General features: G+C 49.2%; 1 protein-coding gene across 4 annotated transcripts in view; it reads right to left on the bottom strand.

The window, feature by feature from the left end:
- Positions 1–19015, bottom strand: part of Inpp5d (inositol polyphosphate-5-phosphatase D) — an 89077-nt gene that overhangs the window by 36829 nt on the left and 33233 nt on the right. For 3 of the 4 annotated variants that reach the window (XM_087209426.1, XM_004868084.4, XM_004868086.4), the window contains exons 3-6: positions 15331–15481; positions 12769–12940; positions 8017–8157; positions 3215–3302 (exon numbers count right to left, since the gene is read on the bottom strand). In XM_087209426.1, coding sequence (XP_087065552.1) covers positions 3215–3302; positions 8017–8157; positions 12769–12940; positions 15331–15481 — 552 coding nt within the window. Of the gene's footprint in view, positions 1–3214; positions 3303–8016; positions 8158–12768; positions 12941–15330; positions 15482–17863; positions 17963–19015 lie in introns of those variants that run through there. The other variant, XM_087209425.1, reaches the window with a different exon arrangement.

Here is a 19015-nt window from a genome sequence, read left to right as displayed (position 1 = left end):
ATTTCAAAATTAAAAATTAAAAAAGGGGGCAGGGATGCAGCTCAGCATAAAGGTGCTGGGTTCGATCCGCAGTACCCCATCTCTCTAAAAATCAGCAATGCTGCCACCACCCAATGTCCCTGCCATCTCCACCCTGCTGTGGTGACATGCGGATCCCACCTGTCATGTACGGGAAAGCTGAGCCCAAACCCTGTGGAAATGGTGTTTGGGAGATGACTGGGTCCTGACGCATGCCATGTCATCATCTGCCTCAAAGATTCCGATGTGCAAGCTTCCGCTGAGACTATTTAAATTCCAGAGTCTGGCAAGGCCCCTGGTTTCTCTAGATTTGCTTTTGCTTTCTTAGAAATTAACCTATCATTCACTTCAAAGAAAGCAAAAGAAAATTTTTTTTTCTGGCAAATTTTTTCAGTTGTATAAATAGAATATAAAAACATTTTTCTCTGTAAAAAATTCTGTGGAAGACCAAAATAGGCCACCTCAAAATATGCTTCTTTGGCTTATTTCAAGATGGCTATTCAGAGAAACTGCAGACACAGGAATAGTCCGAGAAACTCCTTTTGTAAAAGAAATGTGCAACCTTCTCCAAAAGTCAGGTACCAAAGAATCACTTCGCGGTCCCTCATTTCCTGTCTGTGCCTAGGACAGGTCAAGGGGGTGCCTCGCTCAGAGACTTTGACATAGCTGTCATTTAGGTTTTATTTTTATTTTGTTTTTGTTTTTTTTTTTGAGACAGGGTCTTGCTATGTAGTTCAGGCTGGCCTTGAACTCACTCTGTAGCCCAGGCTGGCCTCCAACTCACAGCGATCCTCCTGCCTCAGCCTCTGGAGTGCTGGCCTTATTCTTTCCTATAGCCTCAGAATAGTATAAAAACTTCGATTGATCATCAGGCCCTTCTCTGAGTCATATTTTGCGAGGCTCTTACAGTAAACAGTTCATACGCCTTTTCTCCTGAGAGTCCCTCTGCTGTCAATCTGTTGGTGAGACTCAAATTATCAAACCTTCAAGGAGTAGAGGGAAAGTTTTGGTTCCCCTACAGCTCAAGCAAAGGAGGCGGGCAAACTCTAAGTCCCCTCGCTTGATCCCTTCCTTCTGTGAACCCCAGCCTGGTGATAACCCTGGTGATCAGAGGGGCCTCGGGGTTAAAGCCCTGCTAGGGGCTGGGGATTTAGCTCAGTGGTTCTGGCGCCTGCCTGGAAAGCGCAAGGTCCTGTGTTAGATCCCAGGTAACAAAAAACAAACAAAAAACCCCCTGCTGGGCGAATTCCTGTCACCGTCCACACTGACCCAAGTCTGCCAGGAGGTCTCCAAGACAGTGCGTGCACCTTGGGGTGGAATTCTAAATCTAATTCTCTACATCAATGTGTGGCTTCCTATGCTTTCGCTCTTAGAGACAGACACAGCTACAGTGCACATCCCATCTGGAGTTCCTAGACAGCTGCTAACATGTGGAACTGCTGGAAAAGGTGCAGTACACATTTTCAAACAAGCGGCCACACTGTCCTTCAAGAGACCCATTTCCACTCCCTCGGACAGAGGCGGGAGCCCCAGAACATGGGTGCCACCCTAAACCCTAGACCCTAGTGGGGTCTAACTCAGCAATCACCTTCAGCAGTCGACCTCGTGCCTGCTAAGCTGAGACCACCTTGTTTTGAAGGTGTGTTTTGGTTACTCACCAGGGTGTACTGTGGGTACACACTGCCTGTCCTATCCACCTGGAGCCAACAGGTTTTTTTGCAGAACTGGAGATCGAACTCAGGACCTTGGGCTTGTGAGACAGGTGTGGCACCACTGAGCTAAACCTCTAGCCCCACAGTTGTTGTTTTTTTATAGCCTTTTCCCACTTAAAAACTTGGGTTGTGCTAACTTATTTTTAAAGAGCACATTAATGGGTTGTTGTTTTTTTAAAAAACATATTAATCCTCTATCCCAAATATTTCCTGTCATGGTACTGGTTTTGCTTGTTTTAATTATTTTTATTTTCCAGGTTTTTTTGGAACAAGGTTTCACTATGTAGTTCAGCCTGGCCTTGAACTCATGGTGATCCTCTTGCCTCAGCCATCAGAGCGCTAAGATTACAAGCATGTGCCACTGTGCCTGCTAGCTTGGTGTTTTTTGTTTTGTTTTAACTTTACTCACATATGTGTTTTCTAAAAACACATATCTATGCTTAGTGGGCAACACAACTTTGGCCCCTGCCTGGTCATGAGCAGGGAGGGACATCTTCATCTTGGTCCTCAGAGGGGAAAGAGGAACTACTAATAATTTAGAAGCAGGCATTGTACACATCCCAGCACTTGGGAAGCTGAGGCAGGAGGGTCACCAGGAGTTCAAGGCCAGCCTAAACTATCTATAGCAAGACTCTATCTCAGAAAACCAAAATAAATAAATATTCAAAAACATAAAAAGAGGGCTGGGGATTTAGCTCAGTGGTTTCACCGACTGCTGCGCAAGCGCAAGGACCCGAGTTCGATCCCCAGTACCAAAAAAAAAAAAAGAATCAAAAACATAAAAAGAGCTGGGGATGTGAGTCAGGGCAAAGACCCCGGGTACAATCCCCAATATGCAAAAAAAAGATTTAGGCTAGGCAGGTGGCACACACCTGCAATCCAGGTTGGAGGCCAACCTGGACATTAGTGAGAACTTGTCTCAAAAAAAAAAAAAAAAAAAAGAAAAGGGGCCGGGGATTTACCTCAGTGGTTTCGCTGTCTGCTGTGCAAGCACAAGGACCCGAGTTCGATCCCTGGTACCAAAAAAAAAAAAAAAACCGGGCTGGGGATTTAGCTCAGTGGCACAGCACCTGCCTCGAAAGTGCAAGGTCCTGAGTTCGATCCTTGGTACCGCAAAAAGAAAAAGAAAAGAATAAAAAAAAACCTTGGGTACCTCTTATTTTTCTTTCCTTTCAGTTGCTGATTAGAAAAATCAGTAGCAACAGGCCTTGCTTCCATCACTGTCCCGCAGTAAATAAGCAGTCTGGCTGATGGCTGTATAACGTGGAACCTTTCTCCCCACCCCAAAACCCGGTGGAGGTGGTGGTGGAGATGCCTTTGGGGAGAGGGCAGGACGCTGGGGTTCCCACCCCCACTCAGCGCCCGGAGTTGCTCCCCAGACATGGGGTGGTCAGGGCCCCCTTCTTCCTTTTGAGCCCGGGGACACCACTAAGCCTTCCCTCCTTGGTTTAGGGGTCGCTGCTTTGGAACCCGAGTCCCCTTACCTGAGCGCGCGGGCGGAGGCCCGGGGAGAGCTGCTGGTCAAACAATCTCTGCAGGGACTCCAAGGACGGGAGCGTGCGCACGACCTCCCTGGGCCAGGACGAGGAGAGAGCAAGGGTTAGTGGACGGACGAGAACCGAGAACCGAGAACCGAGGCCCGGAGCAGGCTGGGGTGGAGTGGAGGTCACTCGGGGGACAAGCCCGGGCAAAGATCAAGGGGCCCCAGCCCCGGCCCACCCGGGACCCTGCCACCCTTCCCGTCCGCAGCCAGCCGGGCCCCGACGCGTGGGGCCGCGTTTACTTGGGCTACAGCTCAGGCACTAGAGAGGGCAGAAAATGCAAATCTAGAGTCACAAAACTCTAGAAATCATTTAGGAGTCCATGGCTCCAGGCCTTTCATGTTTATAGGAATCACACACAGCCCTGGTTAGAAATGCAAATAACCTGATTGGGACTGGAATCTGCATTTTAGATGGCAGGGCTTCCGAGTGCGGGGCGGGGGCGGATTCCTATGCAAATCCCCCGCCAGCCTAGAGGCCTAGGGGAGGCCACCGGGATTTCCGGGATTTCCCCTCCTCGAGGACACCAGGGCTTTATGGAGTCTTTTTTCCCTTCTCATCTCTATTGTTCTCACCTCGTCTTCAGCAGGATAGACAGTTTTGAGTTCTATTTCACCCTTATTATTTCATCAAAACCTAGTTGGGTTTGTGCATGTTTAGCATTCTAATAGTTTCAACTGTGTGTGGAGCAGGCGGGCCAGAATTGACTGTTAGATCCTGGGTTACATTGAGATGTTTGCTATTATAAATAAAGGCTCCTCACAGCTCGGTTCCTGTAGCTCTTCCTTCCTTCCTTATTCTCAATGATAGGAAAACCAAAGATAAACCCTTGAGCCATAGTGCCAACCACCGACCACCAGGCCACTTGCTATGTAGTTCAGCCTGGCCTTGAACTCACTAACCAGGCCAGGTTGGCTTCAAATTCAAGGCAATCCTCCTGCCTCAGCCTCGAGGGTGCTGGGATTGCAGGGGTGTGCTGCCACGCCTGGCTGGCCACCTGCTCTTTTCAGACCTGCTGTTGCTGTATCTTGCCTGCATCTCTGTTTTTCTATTTTCACTTTTTAAATGTGCATAATACTGCTCTTCAATATTAATGACTATATAAGAAACCAAAGAGTTTTTCTTTGAAAGGATGGGGTGGTGGGGATAGGGGAGCCAGGAAGGAGGGGAGGGAAAGAGGAAGTAAAAAGAATCTACTTCCCCACCCTGAATATATTACCAAGTATCACGAACACACACTAATAAAACTGAGAGAAAAATATTGATGACTATAACATGTGGAAGCCCTGGATTGGTCCCCAGCACCCTCTACACACACACACACAGACACACACACACACACACACACACATGCACGCGGATTTAGATATCTTTAATCTCTGATGCCTTTTGATTTCTAATTGACTTTTACTGTATTTCTCTTTGTATAAACTGTTCATCACCTTTGCCAATTTTCAGTTGGGAATTTTGTTAGCATTTTTGTATGTTGCTACACATTTTACATTTTTCTTTGCTTTTTATTTAACCTGGGCGCTTTACTTTTTTCCCCTGCATTATAGTGTTATTTTTATCCCAGATGAGATGAATTTTATTATGAAGTGATTTATGATTTTTATTCTCTTAGTTTTCATCTTCCCCTTGGTAATTTGTTTTTGTTAACTATAGTTAGAAATTTGTCACCAGTATATCTAAGAAACAATTATTTTCTCACTTGAGATTCTTTCTAACTTTTTAAGATTGGGTTATATATGTATATATGGGTGTTTTGTGTGTTGTTGCATATGTTTAATTTCTTAACCCATTTAGATTTTTCTTTGGTTGTTATTGCTTTGTTGTTGTTGTTGTTGTTGAGACAGGGTCTCGCTGTGTAGCCCAGGCTGTCCTTGAGCTTGCAGTGACCCTCCTGCCTCAGGCTCCTTCCTGCACAATGGCATTACAGGCCTGTGCCCCCACACCTGGCTTAGATATTTTGTAATATGTATAGAGCTGAGTTTATTTTCCTCTGTATCCCGTAATAAGCCCTTTCCCAGAGTTCTCTTGGGTTAGTCCATTTTATGAGCTCTGCTTCGTTCATTCAGCTACAAGCAAGCCCACCTGTCCTAGGCCGTGCCACCCTTGAGTATTTGTAACCTGTAGTTTCAAGGATGCTGCTACCCTTATGGGCTCCGGAAAGGTATCTCAGGGCTGGGGTACAGCTCTGTGGTACAGTGCTGGCCAGCAAGCACCAGGCCCTGGGTTAGATCCCAGCACTGGGAGGGAAGGAAGGAGGGAGGGCCCTCCTTGGGACTCCTTCAGGGACCCCGGCTGGAGGGAGGTGAGGCTGGGGAGGCTGTGGGCCCTGTTGCTGGGAGAGGCAAGTGGTGGGGCTGCAAGGTCCTAGGTCCCACTTCCTTTCCCAGAGCTGCCTGGTCCCTCTGCGGACAGTCCGACTCTGTTTGAGTTATCATTTCATAAAGGAATTCCAGGCCACAACATTTTCTAAAGCACTACTTCAGGACATGTTTTAAGAGCGAATAGGACTCCCTCCATTGCTCTCCCTTTTTGACTTGTCATGCAAAGAACACAAATGCACACAAATTGAATCTTTAGGGTTTTCTATGAAGAATGCTGTTTTCCCCTGTATTTCTGATTTTGTCAGTTGTTGTTGTTTTGTTTTGACAACATCTCTTTAAAGTTGCTGAGTTGCCCAAGCAATGAATTTGTGATCCTCCTGCCTCAGCCTCCCAGAGTGCTGAGATTACAGGCAAGCACCACTACATCCCACTTCCTTTATCCTTTATTTTATTTATAGTACTGGGGATTGAACTCGGGACCTTGCGCTTACAAGGCAGGCAGTGGCACCACTGAGCTAAATCCCTGGCCCGGTTTTTTGTTTTTTAGATAGGGTTTCACTATGCAGCCCAGGCTGGCTCACTTGAACTCACCTCCAACTAACTCATAGTGATCCTCCTGCCTCAGTCTCTTGAGTACTGGGAATTCACTAATTTGGCTGTATCACAACACCCACAACAGGGCTCAGGCGAGGCCCCCATTACATGTTTATTAAACATGAGCGAATAAATGAATGAACACACCTGTCCTAATCAAAGCAGTTCGAACACTGTTGAAGTTAGCTGTTCAGTAAATAGAAACAGGGAACAGCGAGAAGCTGAGGGAGCTTTTCACTCCGACAGAGTGGACCAGGAAAGTAGGCAAGTTGGGGGGGGGATATGGTCACCATAGCGATGAGGTGACCCAGATGCCAGGTAACAACAAGGTATCTGAGAAAAGCTGCCAATGTGTGGAAGTGTCTGGCAGAAGTGTAGCAGAAAGACTTACAGCATGTCTCGGCCTCAGCGAGGGCACCATGAACACCAGGATGTCATTAAATTAGAAATAAGAAGCTTGCTGTAATCAGTCATCATGAAATGATGTGTTGTCTTTTTTTCAAAGGAAAGTATCATTTGTATGTGTTCTTCCCCTGGTGATAAATGATCATTAGCATCAAACAGAACAAATTCTACCAAGGAAACCCATAAAAATGATGGTTCTGGGTCCAACTGGCTATAAAGTGCCCTTAGTTGAAAGCCAATTCATTCAAATTAAGCCCGTCTGGCCAATTTGATGACTGCTCAATTTGTCACAGAAATTACTTGTCAAATTTATCAAATGTACTGACTGTGCTTTTAAGAGCTTTCGAGAGGAAAGCTGAATTTGATTACTGATGGTGAAAGATTCTTTTCTGCATATTAACGAAGCTAAGCACTATCCCCACACCAGAGAAATCAAAACCATGCAAAACTGCACAGGCTGAAGATCCTTGCCATAGGAAATGCTGTTTTTCCAGCCAAAATGCTGACCTTTCATCTGCGATGGGTTTGTTCTGGCTCTTTGTGATTTCTTTCAGAGGCTTTGGAATGTTATTTTTCCCTGCATGCTTTAGGCATTTAATGTATCAGCCTTACTTTTGCACTTCTAACAAACTGTATTTAACCCTGAAGTTCATTTTAAGGTTAATGCAATGAAAAAAATGTAAACTCAAAAGACTCTTGGGGAAAAAAGTGAGAATTTTTGCGACTGGCTGTTCAATGAATTCAGATTGGAAAACTGAAGTTTTGGTGAATTAGCTTACTTGAAAAAACTGCTGTCTCTGGAAGCCTTGGGCCAACCCCACCCATGTAGAAAGTAGACTGTTTCCTCTAGGTGCTCTTATGGGCTTGATGCATGTGGCTTCTGCCGAAAAGCAGAGCAGCAGCAAAAGTCTAAAGGGCCAGGTCCTGGGCTGATAGGAAAGGGCCACACTGTGCTTCCGCCTCTCCTCCCTTCCCTGAGCAACTGGGATTAACTTTAGTTTCCAAACAAAACAGGTAGGGGGGTGGAGTTTAGCATAGAGTTTGTGCCTAGCATGCGCCAGGTCATGGGTTCCATTCCCAACACACACACACACACACACACACACACACACGCACGCACAGAGCTTCACTCTGATGACTGCTCTCTCTCTTCCTCTCTCTTCCTCTCTCTCTCTGTTTTTTTTGCAGTACTGGGGATTGAACCCAGGGCCTTCTCACTGAGCCACATCCCCAGCCCCCTTTTATGTTTTATTTTAAGGCAGGGTCTGGCTAAATTGCTAAGTTGCCCAGGCTGCCCTCAAATTCTTGGTCCTCCTGCCTTAGCCTCCTGGGGATTACAGTTGTGCGCCACTACACCCTCGGCTAATGGCCATGCCCTCTTCCCCTTTGTCCTTGCCCTCCTGGCCCCGTTACCCATGGAGCTCCTTGCAGAGCTGTGAGGTTAGCTTCTTCAGGTGAGGGAGGCTGCTGGAGCCCGTCTTCACGAAGTCAGAGTCCAGGGCCAGCTGGGAGCTCAAGTACTCCTGGATGGCTTTCAGGTGCTCCTCTGGAAGCCTGCAAAGAGAACAGGAATAAAAGCCTACTTCATCTATCCCCTTGGGCCACCAGCGGTCACACAAGCACAAGGACAGCTGGAAGATCCTGTGATGCCGTCTTTCAAGAGGGCACCTGCTCAGCCGCAGGAAGGTCCCTTGGTCTCATGGCAGGGACAGAATCACTTTGGGCTACAAAGGGGTCCGCAGGAGCGGGGGCCTCTCTCAGGACAAGCACCTTTGGGTGCTGCTGCTGGGGCTAGGGAGATGGTTATTATTTAAAAGGGAGAGGAGAAGGCTGTGAAATGTATCCTGGGGACTGCACTGAGGAGTTTGGGGTCACCCCAGCTCTATGGGGAAGTTTGTGTGACTAGCAGGGGGTAGTGGCCGCCCAGGTGCCCAACAGGCCAGGTGCCATCCAGTGGCTCACCCCCATCTGGCCCAGCCCCTCAGATCTGCAAAGTAAATGGGAAGATAGGCAGGATCTGCAGCCAAAGGCAGAGCCTTTGGTCCCCTGCTGGGGACTGTCACTGAATCAGACTGCTACACTGCATCTCCCAAGACTTTGTTTGTTTATTTATTTATTTACTTTTGTGGTACCAGGGATTGAGTCCAAGGCCTTCATAATGAGCTATGTTCTCAGTCCTTTTTAAATTTTGAGATAGAGTCTTGCTAAATTGCCCAGGCTGGGCTTGAACTTGTGATCCTCCTGTCTCAGCCTCCTAGAGTGCTGGAATTACAGGCATGTGTCACCATGTCCAGTTTCCTGGCATATTTTATTCTGGGTCACTTTTGAGTCTTGTTCCCATGATAGCAAATATCCCAGAGTGTAACATACCAGACACTTAATGCTTATTTTCTTCTTTAATCCACAAGTCGATTTTAGAAAGAAGATATTGTGATAGTTACTGCTAGTTCACAAATGAGGAAACTGAGGCTCATGTATGTTAACTACCTGGGGGATAAGTTACGACAAACCTTAGAGATCTGTGTTCCGGCTTTGATACATAATCACACTGAAATAGAGACTGCAAGGGTCTTTATGCAGGGTGAAGAATGAAAGCCTGTTTCTCTGCAGATGGGAAAGAGTGGGATTAGCCATGACCGTGGAGATGGAAGGGAAGAGTTAGCAAATGTGTACACACCAGTTACCCTAATATCCAACTGTGACCTGCATTTATTCTGGGTCTGGACATGATAAAAATCCAGTTTCTGTCAGTTTCCTAAAAAGCACAAATATCATTGTACATTATTAAAATAGTTATCACTGGGCATGGTGGCACACACCTGTAATCCCAGCACTCAGGAGGCTGAAACAGGAGGATCACTCACCACAAGCCTAAATTTGAGGCCAGCCTGAGCTACATAGTGAGTTCAAGGCCAGCTTGGACTATAGAGCAAGACCCTGTCTCTAAAATAAAATATGTATCAAGGGCTGAGGTGCAGCTTATGATAGAACATTGCTTACCACGTGGAAGGGCATGCGTTTAGTCCCCAGCACTGCATAAACTAACAAGTATTAGTAACGATGTCTGAACAGTTCTCATGACTATTACCTTGAGACCGTGAGTCCTGGCTATAGCAACTGACATTTGTTAAAATGTTTGTTGCAGAGAAAGCTTGATGTGAAAATACAGACTCTAATGGAGAAGGCGAATTTTGCTCAGAAGCCTTGTAATAATTAACCTATGAACTGTGACCTAACCAATGAGATCTAACCAACTTGAACAAGTGACTGCACGGATTGTCACATGATTAAGAAGAATCTAGGGCAGGGGATTTAGCTCAGTGGTTTTGCCGCCTGCTGCTCAAGCTCAAGGACCCAAGTTCGATCCCCGGTACCAAAAAAAAAAGAAGACTCTAAAGCAGTTCATCCTCCATGTAAAAACCAACTTGATAAGCTAAGCTGATTAAGTCTAGAACACCAATCGTGAGAAGCTCAGGTCCTCCGGACCCTGAGTGCTGACAGCAAGGTGGACATCCACTGAGCCACACCCCGCCCAGCAGTGGTCGTGAAGATGCACAATAACGGCATGACGTGGCACTGTGCCAACTGGTGCAAGGCACTGGCTATTCGGGTCTTGGATAAACAGCACCAAGCCAAAGGAGCACATGGGTGGGAACGAAACCGCCAGGTGTCTCAGCCACCAGAGGCTTCCTTTGTGTTTTGTCAGATAGGAGGACAGCCCTGGAAATCTCCAATTGGTCTTTCAGGTTGGAAAAGCAGCACCAGTCCTGCCATTAAGATTTTCTTCTGGAAACAAATCAACAAAAAAAGATTTTCTTTTGCGGGAGTGGGGAAATCTTTTCTCACAGAGAACCAAAGAAAAAAATGTAGCCATTAATGTACAGAAGTGATGGTGTACTGACTTATTCATTCACCTCACACACATCCCTTGTGAAGGGGACACCTGAACAGCCACCTGTCGCCTGGTGGAAGTGGGGCATCCAGGAGCAAGCATAGGAGGCAGGCAGCTGAGACATGAGTCCCCTCACCCTGGCAGCCTTGGGAGGGTCTTTATGAACAGTACTGCTGGGCTCACACAAAAGGGGACATCATGGATTTGGTGAGGGAAGCTTAACCAAGCAGATGAAAAAGCAATCTGAAGTCCCTATGACAGGGTTGCATTTGCTGGGCTGGAGACAAGAAAGGTGGGCCCTTTCCATTCCCTTCAGGGTCCTCGGTCCCCAGTTCCCTCCTCTCCCAGCTCCAGGAAGCAGACCCACCTGGATAAGTCCAGGGCTCCCCTACCCACCTGGCTTTCCTTTGGGTGGGCAGGAGGGAGAGGGGACATCTCTGCTCCTCCCCCTGACTCCTGCCTGGGCCACAGGATGAGGGAGATCCTCCAGCAGGCACAGGGGAATCCCTCACCTCAAGCCCTCCCCACAAGGCCCAGAGTCAGCTGTGGATGAGTAGCCACGCAGCGCCTGCCCTGCTAGGAACTGAGCACACACAAGGAGGGGCTGGGGAATTCGAGGCTGTGGGTCCCCAACCCGTGGCGCAGCAACTTATCTCCTTTTGGCCATCGTGACCCCTTGGCTCCCATCACACTCACACCCCGGATGGTGCCATGCCCTGGTCACCAGCCCGAGGGGGCCAGCACCTCATGCAGCACTTCCAACAGCCCGTGCCATTATTGTCACTTCGCCCTGTGGAGACTTCACGGTGCCCTCCTAGGACCTTTCTGGGTGGGGCCTGTGAGAGGCAGGGTTCCTGTGTGTCTGACTGTGTGGGGACTCGGGTGACTGGCACCTGGTGACTGCAGGTGTCCAGGTGAATGACAGCGGCCTTCTAAGCACAAAAGAGATTTTGTGTTCATAAAAGGAATAACTGCTATACTTTAGAAGCATTTAAATCTTATGAAAACATTCTCAGACGTGAAAAGTAAGCAAGGAGCTAGGAGCTAGATTTTTTTCCCCATAAAGAAGATGGCCAAAGGGTTAATATACGAGGTGTGGTCAAAATATATGGTGAAAGTTTAAATTTAAAAATGTATTACATATGGGCCAGGGATTTAGCTCAGTGGTTCCGCTGCCTCCTTGCAAGCACAAGGACCCGAGTTTGATCCTAGGTACCAAAAAAAAAAAAAGTATTACAGTGGGCTGGGGATTTAGCTCAGTGATTCCTCTGCCTGCCTCAAAAGCGTAAGGTCCTGAGTTTGATTCCTGGTTCCAAAAAAAAAAAAACAACAAAAAAAAATGCATTACAGTAAAAGACACATTGCCACAAATCTCCCTCAAAATCCTCCCCCTCACTTCAGTATATGTGCTGCCAAAGCGAGCCCCTCCCCTCACTTCAAACACACTCATTCCATCATTCTTGCCACTTTCTGAAGTGATTTCTGAATGTGTCTTTTTGTGACTGCTTCCATGTCCTGAACTGATTCCACATGTTTATGGCAGTTTCTGTCAACTAAAAACATTACAGTGTGTCCTCATCAGTTGATTCACAGGATCGGGCACCATATGACTTCTGGCTCTTCCCCAAAGTCAAAATGCCCATGAAAGGTCAACATTTTTAATCGATTCAAGACATTGAATCAATTCAAGACATCGAGGCAGCCAAGACAACAAAACTAAAGACCTTCATGAAAGAGGACTTCCAGAGCTGCTCCAGAAAGTAGCAAGTACAATGGGATAAGTTTGTTTGAAGTGAGGGAGAGTATTTTGAAGGGAACTAATGGCAATGTGTCTTTCACTATAACAAATTTATATTTTTTCATAAAATTTTTTCTTAAAAAATGTTTTTATCATTCTTCCAACCAAAGAGACTTTCCCATAGGGTACATGGAGTTTTCTGCCTTAAAGATACTGTAGTAATTTTTTTAAAAAGCAACCCTACACATTCACCATATTTTCAATTGCACTATGTATAAGAAAATCATACAACTTGATAAGAAAACCACTGAGACTGACAGGAAAATAGACAAAGAACAAAAACAACTTGAGGGCCAGATTATATAGGTTAGAAACAAGATGGTTTTCAACCACACAATTAATGAAATGTTTGGAAATGAACACAGATGTAGCTTGCAGGGACAGTCGCCATTCCTCGGGCTGAAGGCCACCTGCTTCTGGAGCATGGGCCCAGGTGTGCCTGGCCTCGGAGGGTGCCCGCCAGGTGGGGACTCACCCGCTGGTGTCCATGGTCTGCAGCCGCTGGAAGAGTGTCTCAGAGAGGCTGGGCCGGCTGGCCTCGGGGGCACGGAGGTTCTCGGCTGGCACCGGAAGCTCCTTGGTCTCACAGGGCCCAGCAGAGAAAGGGATATTTCTGGGTGGCAGCTCGGGTGGAGATGTGACACTTTCTAACAGAAGAGCAACAGGGAGCCATTGGCGAGGCGCTCTGGACGTCACCCGCCCCCTCACAGTCTGCCACAGGTCCCTGGCTGCTCCCACTGTGCCTTCCCAGGGCCCCACTTCCTCCCAGACTCGGATTGGCAGGAAGCTCCTGGGTACAGACCTGGATCCTTGCACCTGGGGCCACTGTGGGGCTCTGCTGGGATCTGGTGGCCCTGATGGGCACAGGGCAGGGTGGCCTGCAGGGTGGCAGGCCTTGGGCAGACTGAGCCTGGCCTGGCTTTCTGGGGCCACAGCCCAAGAAGGAGGCTGGGGCGGGAGGCCAAGACCTGGCCAATCACCCTCAGCACCCAATCCGTCTCTGCACCTCTCCAGCCTCTGCCCTCCTCTCTTCCTGCAGAGCCTCAGAGACAAATATTTAAAAGTGAGGGCAGGTGGGAGGCGTAGGGACACCTGTAATCCCAGCACCCAGGAGGCTGAGGCAGGAGAATCACCACAAATTCAGAGTCAGTCTGGGCTACACAGCAAGTTCAGTGCCAGCCTGGAATACATAGCCAGACCCTGACTAAAAAAAAAAAAAAAAAAAAGCAAGGGGAGTTCGCTTATTCAGACAACAGAAATGTTAAACAAACTGAACCTGACCTGACAGATGGGACCCTTGCCCACCTCCATTGGAATTTCTTTCCTGCATGTACCACAGACAGGCAAAGGCCACTCCCTGCCTACGCCTTTCTCACACCTACTGGCCACCATAACCCACAGCCGGAGGACCGCCTGGCGACTTTCTCTTTTTAGTGGACACACATTTCACTTCCTCTCCCGCTCTGGCTTAGGGACACAGACACAAGGGAGTTTCAAGCCCTGGGGACCGGGTAGCCCCTCAAGAAGACCTGAGTCGGTGTCTGGTTGCCTGGACCTCTTTGAGGAAGTGAAGCTGGTGGTCACAGGACTGGGGCTCTTTCTGTCTCCAGCCGTTACGGGAAGTGTGTGGGTCGGATCTGTCTCAGTCAACTCCCGAGACCGGCACAGCAAGCTGGGGCGGGGGCCCAAGGCACCTAGGATGGTGATGTGTGGAAGGCACTGCTGCAGGACAGCTCCTCAAGGTCAAGGCCAAGGTCTGGGCCAAGGCTGCTGCACAGCAGGGCCCCACCCTGACAGGTGACTATGGATTCACACACCAACATCTCAGCTCTGCCTACGCTGCTGGACCTTCCCAGCCCCTGAGGGCTCCTCTTCCACTGCCCAGAGAGGGCAGAAGGATGTGCCCTGCCTGGGTGCCCTTCTAGCCCCTTGGAGCTTGGCCTGGTTATTGGGGAGGCAGCCGTCAGTCGTTCCTTGAGGAGTCATGAAGCCATGAAAAGGGGATGTCCAGGAGGGGTAGAGGAGGGGTCTGGTGACCCACAAGCCAGCCCACTGGAGGGGATAAAGAGAGCCCTGCGGGGGACTGGCAGCAGTCACCAGGGACGGGCCACCAGGGCCCAACAGAGTGGGAGACCAGCCAGGGAGCTTAGCGTTCCCCTCTCATCTCCCCTGGGCCGCCTGCTGGAAGAGCCCCAGCCAGTGGAAGAGCTGAACCTCTGAGAGGAGAGGAAGGCGCCCCTGCAGTTGAGCTTTCTTTCTGCAACTTTCTCTCTGGGACGCACTTCCATGCCCAACCTCCCCACGCTGTGCAAAGGGCGGGCCTGAGTCACACACACTTTAGGGTCTTAATTTTTAGTACTGGAGATCAAACCCAAGGCCTTCACAGTGAGCTTTCTCCCCAGCCTTTTATTTACTCATTTTTAAATTTTGGTATAGGGTCCTGCTAAGTTGCCCATGCTGGGCTTGAACTTGCAATCCTTCTGCCTTAGCTTCCCAGAGGGCTGGGGTTACAGGTGTGTATCGCCATGCTGGGCTTTCTTTTCAACACATTTTTAGGAGTTGTATCTATGTCCCTCCCTTTTAATGATGACAAAGAAACACCTTTCTCGGCCTTCCCTCCAAGTGCAAGGCTCTATTCCTCCATTGTCCCCATGGTGAAACTATAATGGTGACGAGGGTGGGCACTGCACTTATTGTCTACTATGTATGAGGCTCTGGGCACTGCATTCATCGGCTCACTGGATCCCTGTGACATCCTGAGAGGCAGATATGGTGCCGACTCTACTGTTTCTAAAGAGAAGCTTGTAGTTCAAAGAGGGTAAGTCACTTACCCAAGATAACACAGCTAACTAGCAAGAGAGCAAGAATTCCAGCCCACGTCTGTCTGCATCCTGTCAGAGCCCATGTTCCTAACCTGTCCTTCACCACCCGGCCATGTGGACTCCCTCTAATACCAGAACCCTCTAATCTGCAAGCACTGGGGCATGGAGGACCCCTAAGGCACCGGTGACCCCTGCCACCCCCATTCCCTTCCTACCCGTGTCCTCCTCGGGGTCGTCGCCAGCGTCCTCCTCCTCCAGTGGCACAGGGTACTGCAGGTGGGTCACCAGCCCCATGTTCTCCTTCTTGTAGAATTCTATGAGCTGGTCCAGTTTAGTGAAGTACCTGACGGGGACGCCTTCCGAGGCCTGCAGACAGAGCCCCAAGCAAAAGCACGTGTCAACTGACCAGAATGTCACCCGCCCACGAGGGCCACCTGCAGTGTGACCAGCCAGGCCGAGGACCGACCGCGATCCAGAAAAAGCCTCGGGCTCCATGCCCACACCCCTGTGGCCAGCAGCTCCCAAGGGGCCTTCTGCAAGATAAGTCGGCAGGATGGTTTCAAAGATAGTGTTTATTCTTTCAGCCTTCACTATACAAAATAGTGCATTTTTCCTTATGGTAAAATTAGAAAATAAAGATTTTTTAAAAAAGAAATCACCTGTACTTCCACAACTCTGAGAAGCCCATTTTCAGTGGTTTCGAATATTTTTCTAGACTCTGTGGTATGTGTTTGATGGGGAGAGTTATTTTTGTGTTCTTCTCCACAAAGATCATTTTAAAAAATCACTTCGTGTTTATTTTTGTGGTATTGGGGATTGAGCCCAGAGCCTTGTGCAGGCAAAGCACACGGTTTACCGTGGAGCTATGCCCAACCCCCAAGATCATTTATTTATTATTTGTTTATCTTTCAGTGCTGGGGATGGAGCCCAGGGCCCTGCACATGCTAGGCAGGCGCTCTACCACCGAGCTACACCTTAGGGCCCAGATCGTTGATTTTAAGCTCAGGAACAATGTATTCTGGCAACTTAAAAAAAAAATACATTGTAATTCAGTTTTTCTAAAATCTCAGAGAATGGGGAAGGCAGCACAGCGATCTTTCCTGGCTTGTGTCTCTGCTGTTGGTGCCGGAAGTCATTCTGCTCAGCTGTTTCTAAGGCTTTGGGGCCATCCCCCAGCTCTGAAGATCTTCCCAGAGCAGCCAGCCCCGCCCACGAGACCACGCCCCCACAGATGCCCGCCCCAGCAAGGTACCGCCCTCTCAGAGGCCCCGCCCCGGCCAGCCGCTGGACCACAGCGACCTACAGCTGCCCCTAGGTGAGCCAATGGGCACTCCAAGTGCTCCCTCTCCAGGCAGGGCTTCCCTGGCCTGCCAGGTACCCAGCCACCAAGTGCCTGAGACTTTCACATCCAACTTTAGATTTGGGGATCAGGATTCCACTGTTTCCTGAGATGCCACCAGCTGCTTTCCTGCTGAAGGCAATGAGACCCACAGCCTGAGGGAAACATGGCCAGTGAGCACACAGGTTAGGGCTGGAAAGTCCACCCAGGTGGATGTGCAGGCCAGGTCTTGCCCCACTGGCCTCCAAATCAAGGCCCTGTTGTTGCCAGCTTGGGGCAGGGACCTGGGGGGAGGGTCGTGCCCTGGCCTGAAGGTCTCAGGGCTGCAGGTGGGAGGGGTAGATGCACATCCAGGGTGAGGACTCAGGTCTGCCCCTCGCCCTTGCTCCTGGGTGGTGAAATCCAAGACTGTAGTGAGGACACCAGTGCCTCTGTCATGCACTGAGGCTTCATGCTGTCTGCCTGGCTCTCTCAGCCCCTCTCTCTCCCCTTGTCTCATTTTTTTTGTTGCTCTGTCTGTCTTTCTGTCTGTCCAGGTGTAGCTGTGTTCCCATATGCACACATGAAATCTCTCTGCAAGGGAATGTGGGTGTGTGTGGGGGGGTGGTAGTGCATCGTGTGGCTTAAGCTGTTTAGTGAATCCATGCAGCATTTAACAAAAGGGTTTGTTTATTTACTTTTCAATAAATTCCCTTGCTTTCATAAAGCCCCACACCAAACAATTTCTTTCAAGCTCTGTTAAACTAGAAATACCTGAGCATCAGCAACAGCAACAAACAGCGGAAGCCTTCTAAGAAGTCTCCTCGGTAGGTTCAAAACCAAACCAGAGCAGAATAACAAAGACAATTTGACAAGAAGATGCAGCATCTATGACCCTGACTGAGTGAGTCAGAGCAGTCATGGGTAAACATCGCCCTGTCAAAGAACTGCAGCTAATGGTGACACGCCGTTAGCCTCGTGGAAAAGGGATACGAAAACACAAAGAAAGTAAAAGTGGGAGACCGGGAAGGGATTCTCAGCCAGAGGATGTCGGAGGATCACATGAGATTTGGGGATTTAAGGGTCACAGATGCTAAGATACATATGTGTATGCGGCATTAAAAAGCCAAACCTAAACTGTGCTGCACTATTGATCTTAGATATGTTTGGTATCAGAGACATGAAATGTGAAAGAAGAAATAACTGGCCACTGATGACTACGCTGAGTATTAAGCAAGCAGAGGCGAGACAATCTAACAGGAATCCCTGTGGAGCGGGGAGGGTGCAGAGTGCTTGTTCTGGCTGATCAAAGAGGTCAAGGAGCCAGGGATTGGGGAGCCCTGGTAGGGGGTCCGGGTTCCCAGGAAGAAAGAATGAAGAAAAGTTTTAGCCTCAAGGATAAAAGAGTAGCCCGGTGTGGTAGTGCATACCTGTAATTCGAGTACCCAGGAGGCTGAGGCAGGAGGATTGCTCTGAGTTCAAGCTCAGCCTTGACTAGCTAGTAAGTTCAAGGCCAGTCTGAACTGCATAGTGAGACTCTGTCTCAAACAAACAAAAAGGATGGAGGAGTGGCCTGTCTGGGTGGGCTGGGAGGCCAGCTAATAATGGCCACTGCTGGGAGGAAACTGTCACCCCAGCCTCCAGTCTTGTGGGTGCTGTGGGTTCATTGTGTCTCCTCCCCCTTCCATGCATTGAACACTTAATCCCCACATTGCTGTATCAGCGGGATTTGGAGATATGATTAGGGTTCAATGAGGTCCTGAGAAGAGGAAGTGAGACCTGATCTGGGCCCCCTTGCTCTGTCTGCCACCCGTCACCCTGCACCATATTAGGGCATGGCAAGAGGGCCCTCGGCAGGTGCCAGCACTGTACCCTTGGGCTCCCCAGCACTCGGGAGGCTGGGGATGAGTTTGGGATCAGCCTGAGCTGTGGTAAGACTGTGCCCTGAACCCCAGCCCCCAAATAGAAGAAAATTGTCAGTGCCCCATTTCTTCTGCCCGTGGGGACAGCTGCTTCCTGCCAGTCAGCTCCAGGGCAAGGCTCCCTGCAGGAGGGCCACAGGTCCTTTTCTGGTGCGTCTGGCTGTTGCTGTAACTGAACGCCACAGGCCAGGTGACTTAGAAAGAACCAAGGTTTATGTGTCTGCCTATCCCGGGCTGGGGTGGGGGGCGGCAAATAGAAGATCCTCCCACATCAAGGTCAGGGGGCAGTGGGTGTCTTCGGGGAACATTGCACTGGGTTCAGGAGACCCCTTCCCTCCAGAGTGGAGGCAGCCCGAACTCCTAGCTCTCTAGGCCACCAGACTTGGTTCCTCATTCTGCAGTGACGACCTTCCTGAAAATATTTATCAAGTCATCTTGAAATAGAGAAGGAGCCTCAGAGGGCCCGTGTTAGCTGTGTGCAGCTAATGTGATTCCCACAATGTCACTGACGCTCCCCAGGGTGAGCCCATGGACGGGGCGGGGAGGGGGGGGATTTCTGCCCTGAGGTGACTGTCCCACTTGCCAGTGGTGAATTCCTTCCCTCTTTGTCTATTCTCACCGGGTAATTCAGGCTGGCCTTGAGCTTACTATGTAGCCAGT

Source organism: Heterocephalus glaber, unplaced genomic scaffold (genome assembly GCF_053883595.1).
Source record: "Heterocephalus glaber isolate CG9 unplaced genomic scaffold, H.glaber_assembly_v1.0 deba00001004, whole genome shotgun sequence".
Classification (NCBI taxonomy): domain Eukaryota; kingdom Metazoa; phylum Chordata; class Mammalia; order Rodentia; family Bathyergidae; genus Heterocephalus; species Heterocephalus glaber.
The sequence above is the reverse complement of the archived record's forward strand: the minus strand, read 5'-3'. Positions and strand labels throughout refer to the sequence as shown.